We start from the raw sequence: 19383 nt of genomic DNA on the forward strand, positions 1-19383 counted from the left end.
CAGTGAGCTTTTGTCAGGCTTAGCATTTTGCCTAATAAGAACTACATCAAGTGACTATATTCAAATTTGCAGAACGCACCATTTTCTCACATTTTTCTCACATTTCCAGAACACACTGGAATTCTCACAGGCTATGAAGCTTGAGCAGTATGCATGGCTCAGGTCAGATCGAAGCGAGTCGTGAGTGTATCAGACAGAGTCAAAACAGCACTAGAGGAAACAGTAAAGTCTTTGCATAACTCAGTCATGGATCTCCACAGACCTGTGACCTACTGTAAGGTTTTTGCTCCATATAATCAGGGAGATTTACTGCAAGACATGACATAGCTGGAATTTCTGAATACATTTCATAACCAAACACAAACACACAATACACTACCTCCAAACACTGTCCCACATAGGGACAGACAGTAGGAAAAAGTAGATGGCATTGCTTTGATCTATACAAAGATAGGTATCTTCTGGAACTGTCTGATAATGATACATGTATACATTACAGCACAGTGAAATTCTTTTCTTTGCATTAACCCAATCAGTAAACCAGAGCCTGGCAGTGCTGGGGCTTGAAACCCAATCTTCTGATCAGTAACCCAGAGCCTTAACCGCTAAGCCACTACTGCATCTATACACTATGGGCAGGGTGGTGTTCATGCCACTTTTAGGAGCCACAGTTAGGGAACTGTGGTTCAAAAAATGACCAAACTGTAAGGATGCAACACATAAGAATGATTTTTGTTTGCCTAAATGCAAAATTACTTTGTTAGATAGAGTAGATCCCAACATTACCGATCCTCAGTGCAACCACTGTGTAGTACAAACGTCCAGACTTATAATGGTTGTCTTAAAGTGAAATGGAAAAAGAAACCTTTTCCTTAATACTCAGCATGGAAACACTGTAAAGCAAGATCGGAAAGCAATACTTCTCACAAGCATGGTTCTGTTGATTATGCATTTATTCGATATGTTTTAATACATAACTTGCATCAAAATGTATTACGTTTACTTGCTGCAATCGTTTAAGTTGCCATATTCCCAGTTTAACTTCCTCGTACAGTCAGTGTAAAGGCTATATTACAAGAGCCATACATTTTAATTCTCCCATTACATTACATTACATTGCATTACATGAGGAAGTAGAACTTTAAGCTCTTTTTCAAGTTGTTTTTAGTGCTTCGGAGAGAATGAAAATTTAGTAAATTCAAAGTTTACATCAATAAACAAGGTGTTCACAGCACTCAGTCCTTGAACTAGTTCTCCAAATTGATCCCTAAATTACAAGAACCCTACACTGGCATTTTGCATTTTTATTAACGTCAACTTAATTGACACTTACTGTATGATTGGGCTATGCTAAGAAAAATGGGTTGCATTCCAATACTGCTTTTATTATGCCTTTATTGACTTTCCCTTACCATGTCCATTCAGAACAATCCCCATGCCCAACTATCTTATGGGATATCTACTACTTTACTGGCTCGGGTGAAATTTGGTAGACCCCATGGGGGTCTGAAAGATGGAGTCAGCTTCAACATTGACTTCAGGAATAGAAGGCATTGCGTTCTAACTGCTTTTGTGATCAAAACAGTGGAAAAATGTCACTTCTATGCTATGAAAATAACTTTATTACATAATATAAATTTTTAAAAATCACTTTGCCACAGTCCAATTTTAGTTGAATATGTAGCCAACTATCTAGCTGACATAACTTCATTTTGATTATTACACTAAGTAGTTAATCAGCACTCTAGCATAGTGGCAAGCTTATAACTTTGCCATTAAATAGTTAAAATGAAAATTACTGTACATAATTCCAAGGAAATTCCTTCAGCTTCATTGTACTTACAAGTGGATACTCATGTAATGTAACTGATATGTACAAACAAAGTCAAGAGGAAGTCAAAAAAACGTGATGAAAACAGTATTGGGATAGAAGAATCCTTGGGATAGAAGTGCATTTAGTTCTTTAAACTCATCATAAGTCCAATTTCAACATTTAAAATAGCTGAAAACCATGAGTGCTCCTTGTTCCTTATTATATTAGAGTGTTTATTCATTTATTGCCAGAGCTTCATCATGTATTAACTTCAGCAGCATTCCTCAATCATGCTGACACATAGTTCACAATTTTTTTTTGTGTCAACAAAAAACAAAGAAAAATATCCCATGCAAAAAAAAAACAACACATTTGAACAAATGTTACATTGTATCAACAGTCCAATTCAAACAAAGAAAAAGATGCAAATAACCAATACTAGTATTACACCTTGTTACTTAGTTTAAAAAAAAAAAAAAAAGCATGCGCTTACGCAAGTAAAGCCGGTGCATTTTATTTGACTTTTGCTCATAAATGGAATGATATATAGATTAGGAGTGATGAGGGTTTCTGTGTGTGTGTATGTGTGTGGTTGGAAATAATTTTGCTTTATACTGCATCGTTCAGTGTTTTCTAAGGACTGACTGACAGTAGCAATTGTCAATGCTCTACATTATGACATTGATCTAGACCAGGGGTGGGCAATCTTGTCCGGAAAGGGCCGGTGTGGGTGCAGGTTTTCATTCCAACCAAGCAGGAGACACACCTGATTCCACCTGCTTAATCAGTTGATCTTGGCTTTCAATAGATTCAGATGTGGCTTCTGCTTGGTTGGAATGAAAACCTGCACCCACACCAGCCCTTATCCAGATAAGATTGCCCACCCCTGGTCTAGATCAATGGTTAAAAAGAGATGAACTAAATACCAAACCAAAAATGTCTCATATAATTAAGACGTTGCGTCATACAGTGTGATTGGCCCTTTGAGATTCATAATCTTTCAGCTAGATCCACACAGGTCCAGAACAGGTTATAAAACCCACAGAAAGAGTTCAATGCTTTTACTAAATCCAAGCGGAGATATGCATATAACAGAGGGGATTTTTTCTAATGGAAGCTTTGTGTGTAGTGACTGGAAGCACTGTGGGAGACATGTCCCTTCCTCATACGCTCCTTTGACAGTTCTATAGCGTCACAGTGAGGGAGAATCACGAGTTTGACAGGATGGACAGACAGAGAGGAAGAGGAGGAGGCTGAGAAAGGCACAACACCACCGTGTTGTTGAGGCACTGGCAGCCATGGGTCTGGAGTCCATTTTATATAAAGGGATCTGTAAGCATTTCTCAAAGGGTTTTCTCAAAAGATTTCTCTAAGGATTCCTCTAATTGTTTCTCCGATGTTTTCTCAAGATATCTCAGTATTTGTGAGAGGATATCAAATATTTCTCAAGTTTTCTAAGATGATTCTATGATTCCATCACAATTAACAAAAGTCAAGAATGTCCTTTACATCTGAACTCCGCCTGTAAAACCCCAAATGATACATTTCCCCCGTTTTTAAGTCTTTCTGTTGACTGTCCAGTAGTCAAAGTGAGACGAGTTTGTTTCTCAGTTACCATCTCGATTACATCTGATCTCCCTCTGCCTCCAACAAACTCTCCTCTCCACTGTATTTCTGCTTTAAACAAGCTCTGCCTTTACTCAGAGGGATGAGTCGAATTGCAGCGCTCCGGATGAGATATGCACATGTGGGTGGAGCCGGTGCAATGACACGACTGACATCGAGCTCAGGTCGCCGCAGCTGCGCAGATGGATGCCCTCTGTCCTCGCAGGGTCAGGATCACTGTGACGGATGACAGGGTGCCCCTCGCTGTGAGAATGGTGGTGCCCACGGCGATGGTGGTGGGAACGCTGCTGGTATTGCTGCCCTCTGCTGGCGCCCCAAGAGGCACGCAAGACCTACACACATTTTAATATATTCATTTGATTTGGCACAAGTATCACAAATCAAATTATCATAACAAAGTCTCCATAATGAACAGAAAAACAAGAAATATTACAATTATAGACACATTTACATAAACAAGAACACAGAAAAGCTACAACACATATGTATATATATATATATATATATATATATATATATATATATATATATATATATATATATATATATTTTTTTTTTTTTTTTCTGGCAAAGATATAAAGCTTTTAAACTGGCAGATTGTACACCATTGTACATGATCAAATGTGCATATACAGTTAACTGTCACCTTAATTAAAGAAAGGTTTACAATTTTGAGGTCTCTATGTGAAACTGTACTACATCACAGTATTATTATTATTATTATTATTATTATTATTATTATTATTATTATTATTATTATTATTATCACCATTAAGCCATGTTATGATTTACTTTTCCATTAAATTATACTTCAACATCAGCAAAACAAAGTTGCATGCAGCTCGCTAGTAATTTGGTTAGACACTGCTACGATATTTGTAGCTCACTGTTAATGTATGTTCTTAATATTCCACTTGTCATATCTTCAGACAATTTGGAGTATTTATTCATTTGCTGACTATAGTCTATATATAGTGACTGTATGTGTTACTGGCTAACCTTATGTACGTAAAACGTACTTACATAAACCAATGCTCTAAATCACTATATTTGAGCCTGGCGCAACATACAAGCACACTAAAGAAAATGTTGCAGTTAATGTAGCCTGCTTAGAACTATTGCATTACACTATCCACTGAATCTGTAATGTTCTCACCTGATCGAACGGGAGGCTTCCCTCCCCTCCCACTTTCCTTTTGGGTCTCTGGCCACAGTTCCCAGCATTCTCGGAGGCAGGGGCTAGATTTCGTTTGGACCTCTGTAGTAAGCGCTGCACCAGCACTCTTGTCACCTGCAGAGGAAGAAGATGTATTTCAGTAATCTGAGATATGAGACATGTTTCTGTGCTTTCCTGCTGACTCGTATTTATCAGCAAGGAAAGATTTTAGGCTCAAAAATCTTCTTATGCAGACGCAAAAAATACTTTTTAGGCTATTTTTTCTACCGCAAGACAGACTTTAAATATACTTTATTTTCCTGAAAATATTTCTGACTATAGAACAGCTGAATTTCTGAAAAAAAGAAAGAAAAATCAGCCAATTCTACTACGCATTGTGTAACACTTATTTCGCTTTAATAGAACATTATTCATTTTCTATAACTTTTTTATGAAGCGTAGATATGTGTACAGGACAGTTTTATGTAATCCCATTACAACTTCTTGTTGTGCTTGAAATCTAAATAAAAGAGCTTGAAATCTAAATAAAACAAAAGAGCATGCCATGGGCTGCACATCACTATCCATTAGCCTACAGGGAGGGTTCTGTTGATGGGCATGAGCTTCCATGCTGCAGAATCAACTCTTTCAGCATAAACAGCATTTGGGGAATTGGTACATCCTTAAATAGTGTAATAGGATACACAGATTTATTATTTTTGCACATTTATTGCAATGATTTACTTATCTGGAAATATCATTTGGAAATGGAATGTGTATGGTTTTTAACTGAAGTGCGACTCGATACATTCTGTTTATCGGCAATGAATTAAATAACCTAAAAAAAAAGGGGATGTCCTGAATCGGCTTTTTGCTTTAACTTTGGACAAGATGACTAGTTGACTACTTTTTTGAAATACTGGCCGACTAGTAAAAATAAATAGTCATGCAATACCAACTATCAACATCTATCAAAACAAAACAAAAAGCCTTCAAGAAGAAGAATGAAATTTTGTTAATACTAAACAGCTAAATAATAAAAATGGATGAATATTATACATAATCAACACAATGTGGTCTGAGTACTCTGAAAAACTGACCTTGAGGTCTCCCAAAGATCGAGTGCAGCCTTTGTGGACACGCAGAGAGCTGGTCAGCGGCTGTTTGGAAGGTAGCTGCTCTGTGGTAACTTTCAGGCTTCCCTTCCTTGGCAGCGTACCAGTGGACACCAGAGGAGATCGCTGTCGCAGCAGACAAGCTGACGATCTGCCTGTAGCAAAAGAAAAAAACTTTTTTTGTGCCAGGTTAAATAATAAATACTCTATTTTCTGCATTATAAATCACATATTTTAGTCCTCTGCTTCCACACAAACATACAGTATATGGTACAATTTTGCATTCGTTGCGTTTACCTTATGTTCTTATGTTCTGCGGCCATTTGGTAGTTTTATTCGTAGTACATGAAGTGAAATTATGCACATCAATAATGATCACATCAGGAATAATTGATGCCGGTCAAGTTGAACACATTAATAAATAATAAGTCTTTCATATTAATCTTAAGCTAGAACTATTTGACCTATCATACCATTGTGGGGAGTTCCACTTTCCTCAAACTAGCAATAATATAGTATATTAAGAGTGAGGAATATCATCACCAGAGTGACTTTTTCCTCAAAGCAAAAATTTTAAAAGGCTTTTCTACTTATTGATTTACAGACGTGTCATTGTAACTCATTGTAAAATGGTCTGCACTTATATAGCGCCTTTTAACCTTAGCGGTTCTACAAAGCGCTTTACACTGTTTCTCATTCACCCATTCACTCACACATATGCAAGGTGCTAGCTTGACTTAGGGTTCAGTGTCCAGTACATGTGGGAGGGCCCGGGGATCAAACCTCCAACCCTGTGATTAGTGGACAACCCACTCTACCACCTGAGCCACAGCCACCCATTTCATTTTAACATTTTTCATCATGATCTCTTACCTGTTTCTGATGAGGTGTGGGAGCCACCCTCACCCACTCCTTTGCTGCCTATTGAGACAGTAAAATCACCTGTGAAAGGCACACCACTGAGAATGTGAATATGGAATAAATCAAAGATCTTTTACCACATCTTGACACCTGACCATCACACCCATTTGTGCTTTTTGTACATCTCATTCCATTTTTAGTCCCCCATTTGCTGTTATGATAACCTCCCCTCTTCTGGAAAGGCTTTCCACTAGATTTTGAAGCGTGGCTGTGCCAATTTGTGTCCAATCAGCCACAAGAACATTAGTGAGGTCAGGCACTGACGTCTGATGTCCATTGAGGAGGCCTGATGTGCTGTTGGTATTCCAATTTATCCCGAATGTATTCACTGGGGTTGAGGTCAGGGCTCTGTGCAGTCCACTTGAGTTCTTCCTCTTCAACCTTGGCAAACCATGTCTTCATAGACCTCACTTTGTACACAGGGGCATTGTCATGCTAGAACATGTTTGGGCCTCTTAGTTTCAATGATGGCAAATTGTAATGTTACAGCATACAAAGACATTCTAGACAATTCTGTGCTTCCAACAGTGTCAACAGTTTGGGGAAGAACCACATATGGGTGTGATGGTCAGGTGTCCACAAACTTTTGGTCATAAAGTGTAGCATTATTGTCACGTTTTCCTCTCATAATATAAAGCTGCAGTGGTGTTCTGTCATACTCTTTCCTAATTTACGATTGCGTGTGTTTAAGGTCTGTTTCTTATTTTCTTACTTTGGTTCTGTATATAAATAATATAAACTGATTTGGGTTTCTTAGAATTTTGATAAAGATTTGGTTTTTGTTAACCTTTTCCCAGTTGTGCTACACTTGGTCCCGAGTTGTTCCATGACACATATGCAGAGCTAAAATAAAATGGCCCCACATGCACACACAAACTTTCACGAGTATAAATAAAGTAGCACTCACACACCTGTCTCAGTGGAGGAGCTCAGTCCCGGTTCACTGTGTGACCTCACCAAGGGGAGGAGGGATTCACTGTCCCTACTGTCTCGGCCACATCGCCAATGGACACAAGGGACTGGGTGGAGCCCGGGAGCCACGCTGCATTGGTGATCTCGAGTAACACCTGAGGTGGGCAAAGCTCGCGGATTGGTTGCATCAGAGGAAGAGCCTCGTCGAGATGAAGCACATGGACACACCAGGATTTCTGGAACTGAGGAGCGTGTAGAAGCAGCACCACCTAGCATCTCTAACTGAGAACAACTATAGGCAAGCAGGGCCTGGCGTCGCATTACTGGAGACCTAGACATGGGATAGGAGAATTGTATTCCATTTTATCTGTACAGTGCTTTTAACCATAGATAGTATCACAAAGCAGCTTTACAGAAATTTGGATGATTCCTAATGAGCAAGCCAGAGGCAACAGTGACAAAGGAAAAACTCACTGAGAAGAAAAAAGACAAATGAAGGATTCAAAGAAACCTTGCTGAAACATTTCCTGTACTATTTTTGATTAATAGTCATTTTAATGGTAGTAGATTTCCAGAAGTGTTTGCTGCCATTGTTAAATTTAGTTAATTAATATGTAATATGTTCAGTAGTGTAGCTTCATTAGTCAGTAGCCATGGCTAAAAGAATTTAGTGTTAGACACATCATGATTTTATGTTAAAAGGTTCTGTAGCAATACACAAATATTCACAGTGTGATCCAAAAATGTGACTAGACAAATATGGTGGTACTAAAGATAGCAGTGCCTTACAGAGATACAGATTTAGTTACACATAGCCCATGAGAAATGTACAGACAATCATGCAACCATTTTTTATCTATGGAGGCCTAAGGAAACCCTTCACCTGGTCACATTTCTTTTGCTATTTTCTACTAGATATATTTTAGAAACCTACATGCTTTTCTGAACTGAATTATGTTTCTCTTTTGTATGTATTTTAACCCGTAGTAAAGTTACAGCATTTTAAAATCTGGTTAGGTGAAAAATGAGAACAGAGTCCAGTCCAATTCCGCTTAAAGACATCCTGCCTACCTCTACATTTCTAACCTAATTTAATTATGCGTTTTTTGTTAAAGGAAAACCTTAAAAAAGAAGTTTATAATGGCGAATAAGTTATCACTTTGATTATCAGCATTATCCAAATAAGGCTCTGTTACCTCATCACCTGAGGTAAAAAATAACTCGTGGCATTTATACACAGGCCTCATCATCATCTCTTCAATCAATCAACTAAACTTTGTCTGCACTAACATACTGTAAGTTGGGAAATAATCGCTGATTAATTTGCTGATTAACTGTTCTGTTGGCTAAAGTTCTCGTTATCAATATATCTCTTTAAGGTCAATATTTTAAACTTGTTGCATTTATTAAACTGGCTCCTTACCCAACATGATTTTTGCAGGCAGATGCCAAGATAAGGTTAAAAAGTAGCCTAATAAAAACATTTCCAAATATATGTACATTTTCTTAAAGTAGAGATGTCAAAATATTTATTTGCAGAAAACATCCATTTTAGCCAAAACCTAATTTTTCATTTTTGGTCACCTGACAAAAACATTACTGTGATAAGATCAATAGAGGAATGATAAAATATTATCACCAGTACATCCTTACCTAAAGGTGGAGGTGTTATAGGTGCTGGGAGAGGAGCAGGAGTTGGACCTTTCACCTCTAAAGCAGCAGCGAGCCCCGGGTGGTTGTGGGATGTTGTAGTCAATGCCCTCCCCTCCCTCACTGACCCCTCTCCCCCGTGCCCGCACTGCAAACGCCACCTCCAACACACACGAGTCCTCTGATGGAGAACTATCATCTGGAATATCTACAATCTCAGACATCAGCAGAGAGCCACTGTCACATGACACTGAAGGAGAGACAGACAGAAAGAGAGAGAGAGAGAGAGAGAGAGAGAGAGAGAGAGAGAGAGAGAGAGAGAGAGAGAGAAAGACAGTGAGTGAGAGAGAGAGAGGAAGGGAATGTACATACAAACTATACAATACATAGTGGCATTGCCTAGATAGAATGAAGATAAAATTGAGCACCTTCCCCACTGAAAGCCACAGAGGTTCCTCTCTCGGCAGAAGGCTCGCCAGCGGGAGTTGGCTACAGACAGACAGTGTCATAGGCTTAATCTCATGCAACTATATAAAGAAAGTAAATGGATCATACCATCACATATCAACAAAATTGAGCTAGATATTCCCTTGCATGCACTTACCAGGCTGGGGTCCCTTTGCCCAATCACTGCTTCATATGGAGGAGGACAGTCTGTAGGGTAGAGCGGCACAGGACTCTCCATTGAGCCATTATATGTGATACTGCAGATACACAGAAACATGCACAAATTTGTAAAACAGGAAGCAGGTGTTGAGGTTTTGATCAACATGGTCTTGGAGCTTAAGCCAGACCAGTTCAATTAAATTTGATTTGTATAGCGCCTTTAAGATTGTATATTGTCACAAAGCAGCTTTGCAGAAATCCAGATATAAAAAACTTCATGTTTTCCCTAATGAGCAAACCAAAACTGATAGTGGCAAGGGTTAAAAATCCCAAGAGGAAGAAACCTGAGAGAAGACTCAAACTGGAACCCATCCTCATCTGGGTGACACTGTATAGTGTGATTATAAATCATTCCACATTTATAATGGTATACTCGTCATGTAAATGGTGGTTGAGGACAGATGCAAGTGCAGTTAAGAGCTTTACTGAAGAGAGGTAGGCATGCAAATCCAAATCAAAAGGCAAAACCGTAGTCATAAACAAGCAAGGGGTCAGGAGATCGGCAAACAACATGAACTAGAGAAAGACAAGAATCGAGAAACACGAGGCTGGAAACGAGATCAGAACACATGAAACAAAAGAACGTGGATTAACGGCTTAGTACCTAACGGATACGCAAACAATACTTCGCTCCGAACAAGGACACACAAGGGGTTTAAATACCAAACGCAATCAAAGGTTAAACATAAACAGCTGTGATTAATGATAACACGTGAGGGAGACATCCAATACCATACAAGAGCAGAGACAGGACATAAAGCACAACAAAACACACGTGTCAAAAGTAAACAAATCAATATCATAGGAAACCTGGAAGCGCACACTGACACACTTCAGGCTGTTAATGCACGTTGAGTTCAGCATGAGGGGGATAACGTGACAATACTAGAAAGTCAAGCAGTGCGAAGCATGTTAAAAGGATCCCGAGTATGAACATCATTATACTTTTAACTGGTCAATTTAGTTTGATAAATTTACAGGACCAGACCAAAAAATCGTTCTCCACCAGCAAAACTAGTCCTACTACAGCAATCTTGTACAACAGCGCTGATGAAATCTCAAATCTGATTGGTCAGAAGATGATGATTAATTAACAACTCCTTTGCTATGTCTGTAACAGTGATAGGTCAATGCAATGTAATGACAATGAGGTTAATATTAACCGTTAATTCTCAGGAACTCCACACAGTTTAAACCTAATACTAAACGGTTTCAAAAATGTGTTGTTATTTAACAAAATGCATAATCGTTCATGACATTGTGAAGATTTCTGCAAAGAGATGTTTATTTTAACATTTATGGAAGTTGTCTCAGGTTTCACTGCTTTGTAACAGTCAGTTTGTTTTCCACCATGAGAGATTTGTTTTTCCAGTAACAGGACATGCTGCATTTTTTATTAACTTCAACTGAGACAAAAAGAGAGAGTGATGAGGGAATGGCTATTTATGAATATTTTTAGACATTGGGAGGAAACTCATGCAGTGAACATGCAGAAGACATGGAAAGCTCCACACAGACAGTAACCCAAGCTCAGGATTGAACCAGAGACCCTGGTGCTGTTAAGCAGCAATGCTACCCACTATGCCATTAGGCATACAAGGCTAGTAGCAATTATCTCATAAACAACAAATATATTGCCATATATGTCATAGTGTCCAGCTCTACATTTAGAATAAAAAATAATCAAAGCATGCTTCTACTATTTTACAAATAGCCGTTATTAATAAGTAGAGAGGTACCGAGAAGAAATTGTGGTGTGATATTGTTGGCCATTGCATTGAAACCCATAAAATGCTTCAGTATGCAGTGCGTGTGTGTGTGTGTGTGTGTGTGTGTGTGTGTGTGTGGGTGTGTTTTGCTCACCTCTGAGCATCAGTCTCAGAGCTGCAGGTGTATTCGGGGGGGTAGTAAGGAGGCGGAGGGATGGGTGGGACAAACTCTTCAAAGTCCATCATATTAGTGAGAAAGGCATCCTGAGGCGTGGTGCATTCTGGGTTAACCGAGCGTGTTCGGTGAGGAGCCAGCTACAGAGACACAGTAGAGGCGAGGACACAGCAAAGTTTTCTTGGTCAACCAAAGTGCACTGTCACAGGGAAGTCAGTCTGAGTGTTTTGTATGTGTAGAAGCAGGTATGTGCATTAAAGTGAAAAAAGACATTTTGGCGTTCATCATAATACACACTGGTGTGTAGTTGTTTTGTTTGTAGCAAAATGTCCATGTAAATGCTGCCTCATACTCACCAGATGAAGCAAGTCCAGAGAAAAAATATGGATGCTACAGGTGACCGTTGACAAAGTGCAAATGATGGTAGAGAGTATGCTAAGCCCACAGGCACTAAACAGCAGGTCCTACACACACACACACACACACACACACACACACACACATCCAAGAAAGAGGATGGACTCAAAATACGTAATAACCAATACACAGGCATTCTCTTGGGTAAAAGATAAGACCTGTTCATCCAGAGGCTTTTCATGATAAAGATCATTATTAAAATGCATAGTGGTGGCTCATCTATAGTGGCAGGTGGAACAGAGCCATTCAACAAATGTTAATCTGTTAACAAATATTAAAATGTTCATCTTAAAGTCATCATTCACAACTCCATACATTTTGAATTCTGTTGAAATACTAATGACCTCTTTTGAGTGACTAATGATTTAATTACAGTTATAAGCTGATGTTCTATTGATTTGGTCTAGATATTTTGCAATCGTGGGGTGTCAGGCTCACTACCCTATTCAGATCCATAGAGTGATGACTGCATCTAATAGTCGAAATAGGAACTGCTACAAGCGCTAATAGATGCCTACTGGGACAGAAATTATGATTCCCCATGCTTTGGGAGGAGCAGAGGACAGATCAGTTAATAACAGGGTTGCCAGGGTTACGTTATTTATTCTAAATTGAGCAAGTTAAAACCACTCAACCTTCTCAAGATCTTGTTTTATAGCAAATAATCAGAAATAAATCTAATATTTTTATGCAAACAAAGGCAAGGTGTATGTGCAGACAGTTTGTCTATGATGTACAAAACCATTTCTATTGTAAGATACTGCAAAGATTGGGAGAAGGAAAGAGTGATTATGGAGGGTGTAATGTCTGTACATTAGAAATGCATGTGCACAATGGTGACCTTGTTTCTCACACACAGCTGAGAATAGGAAGAAATTTGTGTATCCCTTTTTCATATCCCAATTTGGGGGGGGGGGGGGCTAGTTTCAGGTTTGTTATGTGGGTTTTGAGTGTAGTTGAGCTGGAAATTTTGCTGACCTGGCAACCCCGGTTAATGATATTATCTCTTCTTTGTGCGCCTTGTTTGTGACGGAAAACACAGGAACACCACTTTTGAATATAATTATAGGTAACTTACTGCAATTACTTATTTATTTATCTCTTATCATTCTTTTTCAGTCTCACGTATTATTATCATTCTAAATGTAACATCTGGAACTGAATGTACAGCATGTGCTTTTTTCAGACATCTCCTTGGGACCTGCTGTGTCCTGACTTGCAGGCTCCGAGCCCTCCCCTGCTCATAGAAAGTGAACTTAACCAATCAAAATCTGCTGTGTTGTGATTGGTACACCCTCTGGGCCTGCTAGCTGGCCTTGGATGATGTAATGCTGTCAAATCAACCAATAAATTTGAAGCATTTCTAGGCCCTGAGTACATAATGGTAGATAATTACTGTGTGACTGATAGAAATCTACTGAGAAACATAAACTAACCCCACCCACTCACTCTAACCATAACCGCTTCTAACGTTTCACACAAGTTGACTCGTACAAATCCAACAAACTTACAAAGGAAAGGAAAATACCTTGAGCTGGTGCCGTACCGAATGGCAGTCGGCATGTAGGTAGAGTACTAAAGTCTCATCCTCCATCAAAGAGCATGTCTGTTTTGGGTCACAACATACACACAGACCATGCTCAACCTGTAATGCAAGGTAACAGTGAGAGACGTTGACAGGAGTTGACAGGAGGGGGAAGAAGAGGAGAACAAAGAAAAAAGGAAGACAGCTTACCTGGCAGGTGAGGTACGATTTGACCATCTGTGCATTCTGGCAGGACAGCATGGAGCCAGCCAGACTGAGAATCACACACACGGCAGACAGCAGCATGAACAGTGATACCTGCACGAAACACATTTGTTTCTTATTCCCTCTTAATGCATGCCAACAAGCACAAGAGTTTTCCTGATACATGATAGTCAAGCATACCACCAGTGTGAAGGGTCTCCTCCAAGATATCACTCCTACTATTCCAGAAGCCACAACCTACAGGGCAATGTGGAGATAATTGTGATTTCATGTCATTTACAAGATGTGTTTCACGAGCACTGCATCAAGAAAAACTGGAAATGGTTTTACTTCCTCACTGTCAAATACAGTGCCATGAAAAGTATTTGCCCCTACTGATTTCCTCAATTTTTGCATATTTGTAACACTAAATGGTTTCAGATCTTCATACAAGGAGATTACAGGGAAACACAAAATGTAGCCTTTAAGTGATCCTTTAATTTATTGAAGGAAAAAGCTTATGCAACACCTATAGTATATAATCCATGTGCAAAAGTAACTGCCCTCCGAAACTTAACAACTGGCTGTGCCTCCTTTAGTGGCAACAACTGCAACCAAATGAGTTCGATAACTGGAGATCAGTCTTTGAAATCACTGTGGAAGAATTTTAGTCCACTCGTCTTTGCAGAATTGCTTTCATTCCGCCACACTGGATGGCTTTCAAGCATAAACTGTTGTTTAAGGTCCTGCCAAGGCATCACAATGGGGTTCAAGTCAACACTTTGACTGGGCCAATCCAAAACCCTAATTTTGTTTCTTCTGAGCTATTCAAAAGTGGATGTGTTTTGGATCATTGTCTTACTGTATAACCCAATTGCGTTTAAGCTTCAGATCATAGATTGATGACCGGACATTCTCCGTCAGGATTTTCTGGTAGAGAGCAGACTACATAGTTCAAGCAGCGAAGCATCCCACACGGTCACACTATCACCACCACCATGTTTGACTGTCGGTATGGTGTACTTATTGTGGAATGCTGTCTTAGCTTTATGCAAATTGTAACAAGACCCATGTCTTCCAAAAATTTCCACTAATCGGCATTATCCAAACATTATCCCAAAAGGCTTGAGGGCCAACAAAGTGTTGTTTTTTTGTGGCAAATGTGAGGCAAGTCTTTAAGTTCCTCTTGGTTAGCAAGGGTTTTTACCTCGTAGCTCTCCCATGAATTCTATTTTTGCCCAGTCTCTTTCTAAAGATGGAATCATGAACACTGGCCTTATCTGAGGTGAGCGAGGTCTGCAGTTCTTTAGATGTTCATCTGGGTTCTTTTGTGAATTCCTGTATGATTCAGTCATCGATGAACTCTCAGAGGAATTTTAAGTAGGCCAGCCACTTCTAGGAAGATTAACCACTCTTTCCAAGTTTTCTCCACTTGGAGATAAAATCTCTCACTGTGGTCTACAGGAGTCCCAGAGGCTTAGAAATGTCTTTGTAACCCTTTCTAGACTTATATATTTAAATAACATTTTTTTCTCATATCTTCCAGAAGTTCTTTTGATTTGGGCACAGCATGCTGTTTGTTGATAGCTGTTAACCGAATTCGCATTGATGGAACGCTTTAATTTAAGTGATGTTTAGTGTCAACAGGGCAGGAAGTATTCAAGCATGGGTGTGTCTAATCTAATTGAACGCAATTATCAATTAAATCTGGTTAATTGTTTGATTCAGTAACTAATGACTTTTTCACAAAGAGTCAGTTGGTGTTGGATAACTTTCCCTTCAGTAAATGGAATAATCAGCATGCCATTGTGGTTACGCAGGTCAAATTGTGCTTGAAGATCTGAAACCATTAAGTGTGACAGATATGCAAAAATAGAAGAAATCACGAAGGGAGCGATTACTTTTCCATGGCACTGTATGAGAGTTTATGCACTACCATCTTGTAAATCATTTCTACACCATTGCACAGACAAAATATTGTAAAACAAAAGTGGAAAAAAAACTATAGCTCTTATCACTACTGACCCTTGGATCATCTCCTTGTATGGATTCTCTAGAATTTTGTCTGTACATAAATGACTATTATTTTCCCCGCTGTGAAAATGCATTGATCATGAAAACTAAAAACGTATTAACAATTTTAAAAAATATTCTTTGGTAATGTATAGTCTTTCTTTAAATAATGGAAATTGTATCGTTATCATACGATTTCATGTGTTCGACAACTTAATAATGTTTTCTGCCTGTGTGGAATTTCTGTGCATGTTCTCTCAATGTCTGCGTGGGTTTCCTTTGGGTTGTCTGGTTTCCTCCCATGCCGGTAGATGGATTCTCTAAATTGGTCCTAGGTTTACGTTATTCACACACTTTACACACAATTTAGAGATGACGATCAGCCTACAGTGCATGTCTTTGGACTGGGGGAGGAAACCGGAGTAACATGGGGAGAACATGCAAACTCCACGCACACAGGAAAGAGGCAGGAATCGAACACCCACGCCGAAACGTGTGAGGCCTACGTGCTAAGCCACCATGCCCTCTTCACTTACTGAAGAAGGATTATACTGTAAATGTTTCTGTGGCATATTAATATTTTCAAAAATGTCATGATAGGTTATTTGAATGTGTGTCTGTGAGAGAGAGAGACAGTAATAATAATAATAATAACAATAATAATAATAATAATAATAATAATAATAATAATAATGTAATTTACATTTTTTCCACATCTTGGAAATATGTTTTACAGTATTACAAAACTGACTAATCTCGGTTTATTTATTTATTATGAATTGATATTCACTTTAACAATCTTTAGCATGAGAGAGAGAGAGAGAGAGAGAGACTTACGAAGAAACCAGCCCAGAACGGACAGGACTGTCGCACCCGCGCAGAGGCGCTGAACGCCAGGCTCGTGAAGCTGAACGCAAGTACCATGGCGCCGAGCGCGAGGTGACACAGGCCCAGGTAGAGCAGCACGCGCGCGCTCGCCCTCGCCCTGCCGGAAGTGCCTCTGCGGCTCCCCGTGAAGGCGCGCGAGCCCGAAAGCGACGCCGCGCTGCTCGTGTCGGACGGGGACGGCATTTTATTTCACAGAACTTTCACCAAATAGTTACTTTGTCAATTCACGAATGGAGAAACGAACCTGTATCGGGTTGAGCTAAACTGAGCTGTTAATAAAGGATTTGTTTGATCATATTAAGTAACGCACTTAATGTCTCACAAATGCGATAAAACATTCTACGCCGTGCTGTATGTAGGGTTTTATTTTCTCTTATCAGAGTTCTGTAAGCGTTTGCCGTAGCCCCATCACCGCAGGTCTCGAGCTGGCTCTCCTCATCTCGCGCCGTTCCTGCATCCCTCCGCATCCGTGTGCCATTGCGGTAGCGGAGGCTTCAGCAGGCCGCGGTGGAGCTGGAGATGGAGCCGGTCGGCCCTTTCGGATGATCTGCTGTGGAGGATGCGTGAACCGCGGACTTCTCTCCTCTCTGTCTGGAGAAGATTAGCGTCCGTCTCTTCTCGGTATCAAGACGCCTCATTAAGTTAAAAAAAAAAAAAAAAGGTGTCACCGGATAGGAAATTGAGTTCCAACGATATATTGGGACTGTTGTGACTAGAGCTCGGAATAGATCTAATATTGAATGTTTTTAAATGAATTACTCACGCTTAATGTTCGCTCGAACATCTGGCAGGCCTACGTCTTATAAGATTTTTTTTCTTTTCCCGTGTTTTTTTTTTTTTTCGTTCTGTGAGTTTGGGGTTTTTTTTTAATTCCCGCAGTTATGCAGACTCCCGTGTCCCTGTCCGGAGCCCGGACGTGGGCATCGGCTGCGCGCTACGTCATCGCCGCCATATGGACTCATCCGTGCGCGCGCTCGTTATTATAATAATAATAATAACAATAATAATAATAATAATAATAATCAAGTACCACTCCGTTCTTCCTCACATTAACATCACCTCTGTCTGCCCTGACGTTACGCTGGCAAATTAAACTTTCTCTGGTTATTGGACAACCCCTACTCCCCCCCACCCAAAAAAAAAAAAACCAAACGGGCGCGTCATCGCGAGAACGCGTGCGATTTACTCAATGCGGCACTAGCTTCACCTAGGTGCTGATTCTGCACGAGGGCGGTTGCTTAGCGACGCGCTTTTGGTCGGTAGCCAATAGGGACATAGTAAATGCATCCGCTGGGCATGCACATCCGTGATGCACTGCGCGATCAGTATGAGCCAAGAGAAGTGATAGGCTGGTCAACTAAACGCATTACGTACAGTACGCACAGCACGCGCACATTGGTGCATTGAGTGTATGTGAAATCGTACAGCTGTGCGGCGCATGCACGCAGAGGACAGCAGCACGCGCCAGATGTAATAGCTGCTAATAATTGCTTTTGTTTCATCGGTTAAGAAAAAGAATGACATTTTGTTGTATTGCATTTCACATATCAGAAAATAAATCATGGAAATGTGTCAAAAGAAGTTGATAATATTTCTTTCTGCCTCAATGTCTTAACTGACTATAGTCGTTTTGCACTATTCTCTACTTGTTAGATTTGGCATAAAAAAAATTATGTAAAACATCTGGGGGAACAGTAACAAAGATAGATGAAAAATAAACCAAAGCATAGTCTGTTTAGAATTTGAAAAATATATCTACACTATACTGTCAAAAGTATGTGGACATCTGACCATCACTGCTAATATAGACCTCACTGACAAGCATAAGCTATAAACTTGTCAATGTATGTCAATCATAAGCATAGGTGCTGTAAAAAATAAAATAAAATAAATAATGTAAATCACTGTTAATTTGTATTATTTGTTATGCTTATATTATATCTGTTATTATGAATAAAGTAGGCTTTTCCCCAGATTTCTACTAGCCTTAACTCTGGAACTGGAAGTAATTTTATTTATTTATTTATTTATTTATTTATTTATTACAGTAGAATGCTACTATAGACTTATACAGGACTTATTTCTGTGAAAATTTCAGGTTTGTATCTGGTCCCACACTAGAGATATTCAACCTGAAAGTAAGGGGAATATTATTTTTTTTTAATTGCACTCTCACCCCCATGAAAAATAGAAGTCTCAAACCTGAAATGTTCTGCATGCACACTATACCTGCCAAGGTACCCCCTGAAAAAACATTAAGACTGAGACTCGAACCCATTATAAATTGCCCCTAAACATGGAACTTTGAGCAATATTGAGCATTACATTAGGACTTAAGTTCTAAGTCTAAAGCACACGAATGTGCAAAATGTTTATATGTGAAGCCTACATGTACCTGTGCTCTAGAGGTCAGTTCTTGCTCCAAAGAGCTAGGTCCATCCTGAGCCGAGATATTGAGGCTGTACACAGCCGTATAACCAAAATTTGCTGTGTGCCACGACACAAAGATGGTTGTTGTAGTTAAACCAAGCAAAATAAAACAAAAATTAAGAACTGATGATTTTGCAATGCCAATACATAGAGGTAATCACTT

At 39.5% G+C, this 19383-nt stretch overlaps 1 protein-coding gene across 1 annotated transcript; it reads right to left on the bottom strand.

Annotated features, from left to right (window-relative positions):
* Window positions 1–3081: 3081 nt before the first annotated feature.
* Window positions 3082–17511, bottom strand: fam189b (family with sequence similarity 189 member B). Its single transcript, XM_053623378.1, has 14 exons — window positions 16740–17511; window positions 14091–14147; window positions 13896–14003; window positions 13689–13805; window positions 12100–12207; window positions 11723–11883; window positions 9798–9897; window positions 9622–9682; window positions 9197–9443; window positions 7543–7874; window positions 6584–6652; window positions 5696–5865; window positions 4596–4730; window positions 3082–3771 (listed from the first exon to the last, which is right to left on the bottom strand). The coding sequence occupies exons 1-14, from the start codon at window positions 16971–16973 to the stop codon at window positions 3514–3516; spliced, it is 2157 nt and encodes a 718-aa protein (XP_053479353.1). The 5' UTR covers window positions 16974–17511; the 3' UTR covers window positions 3082–3513.
* Between the last annotated feature and the right edge of the window lie 1872 nt (window positions 17512–19383).

This window comes from Ictalurus furcatus, chromosome 1, assembly GCF_023375685.1.
Source record: "Ictalurus furcatus strain D&B chromosome 1, Billie_1.0, whole genome shotgun sequence".
NCBI lineage: Eukaryota > Metazoa > Chordata > Actinopteri > Siluriformes > Ictaluridae > Ictalurus > Ictalurus furcatus.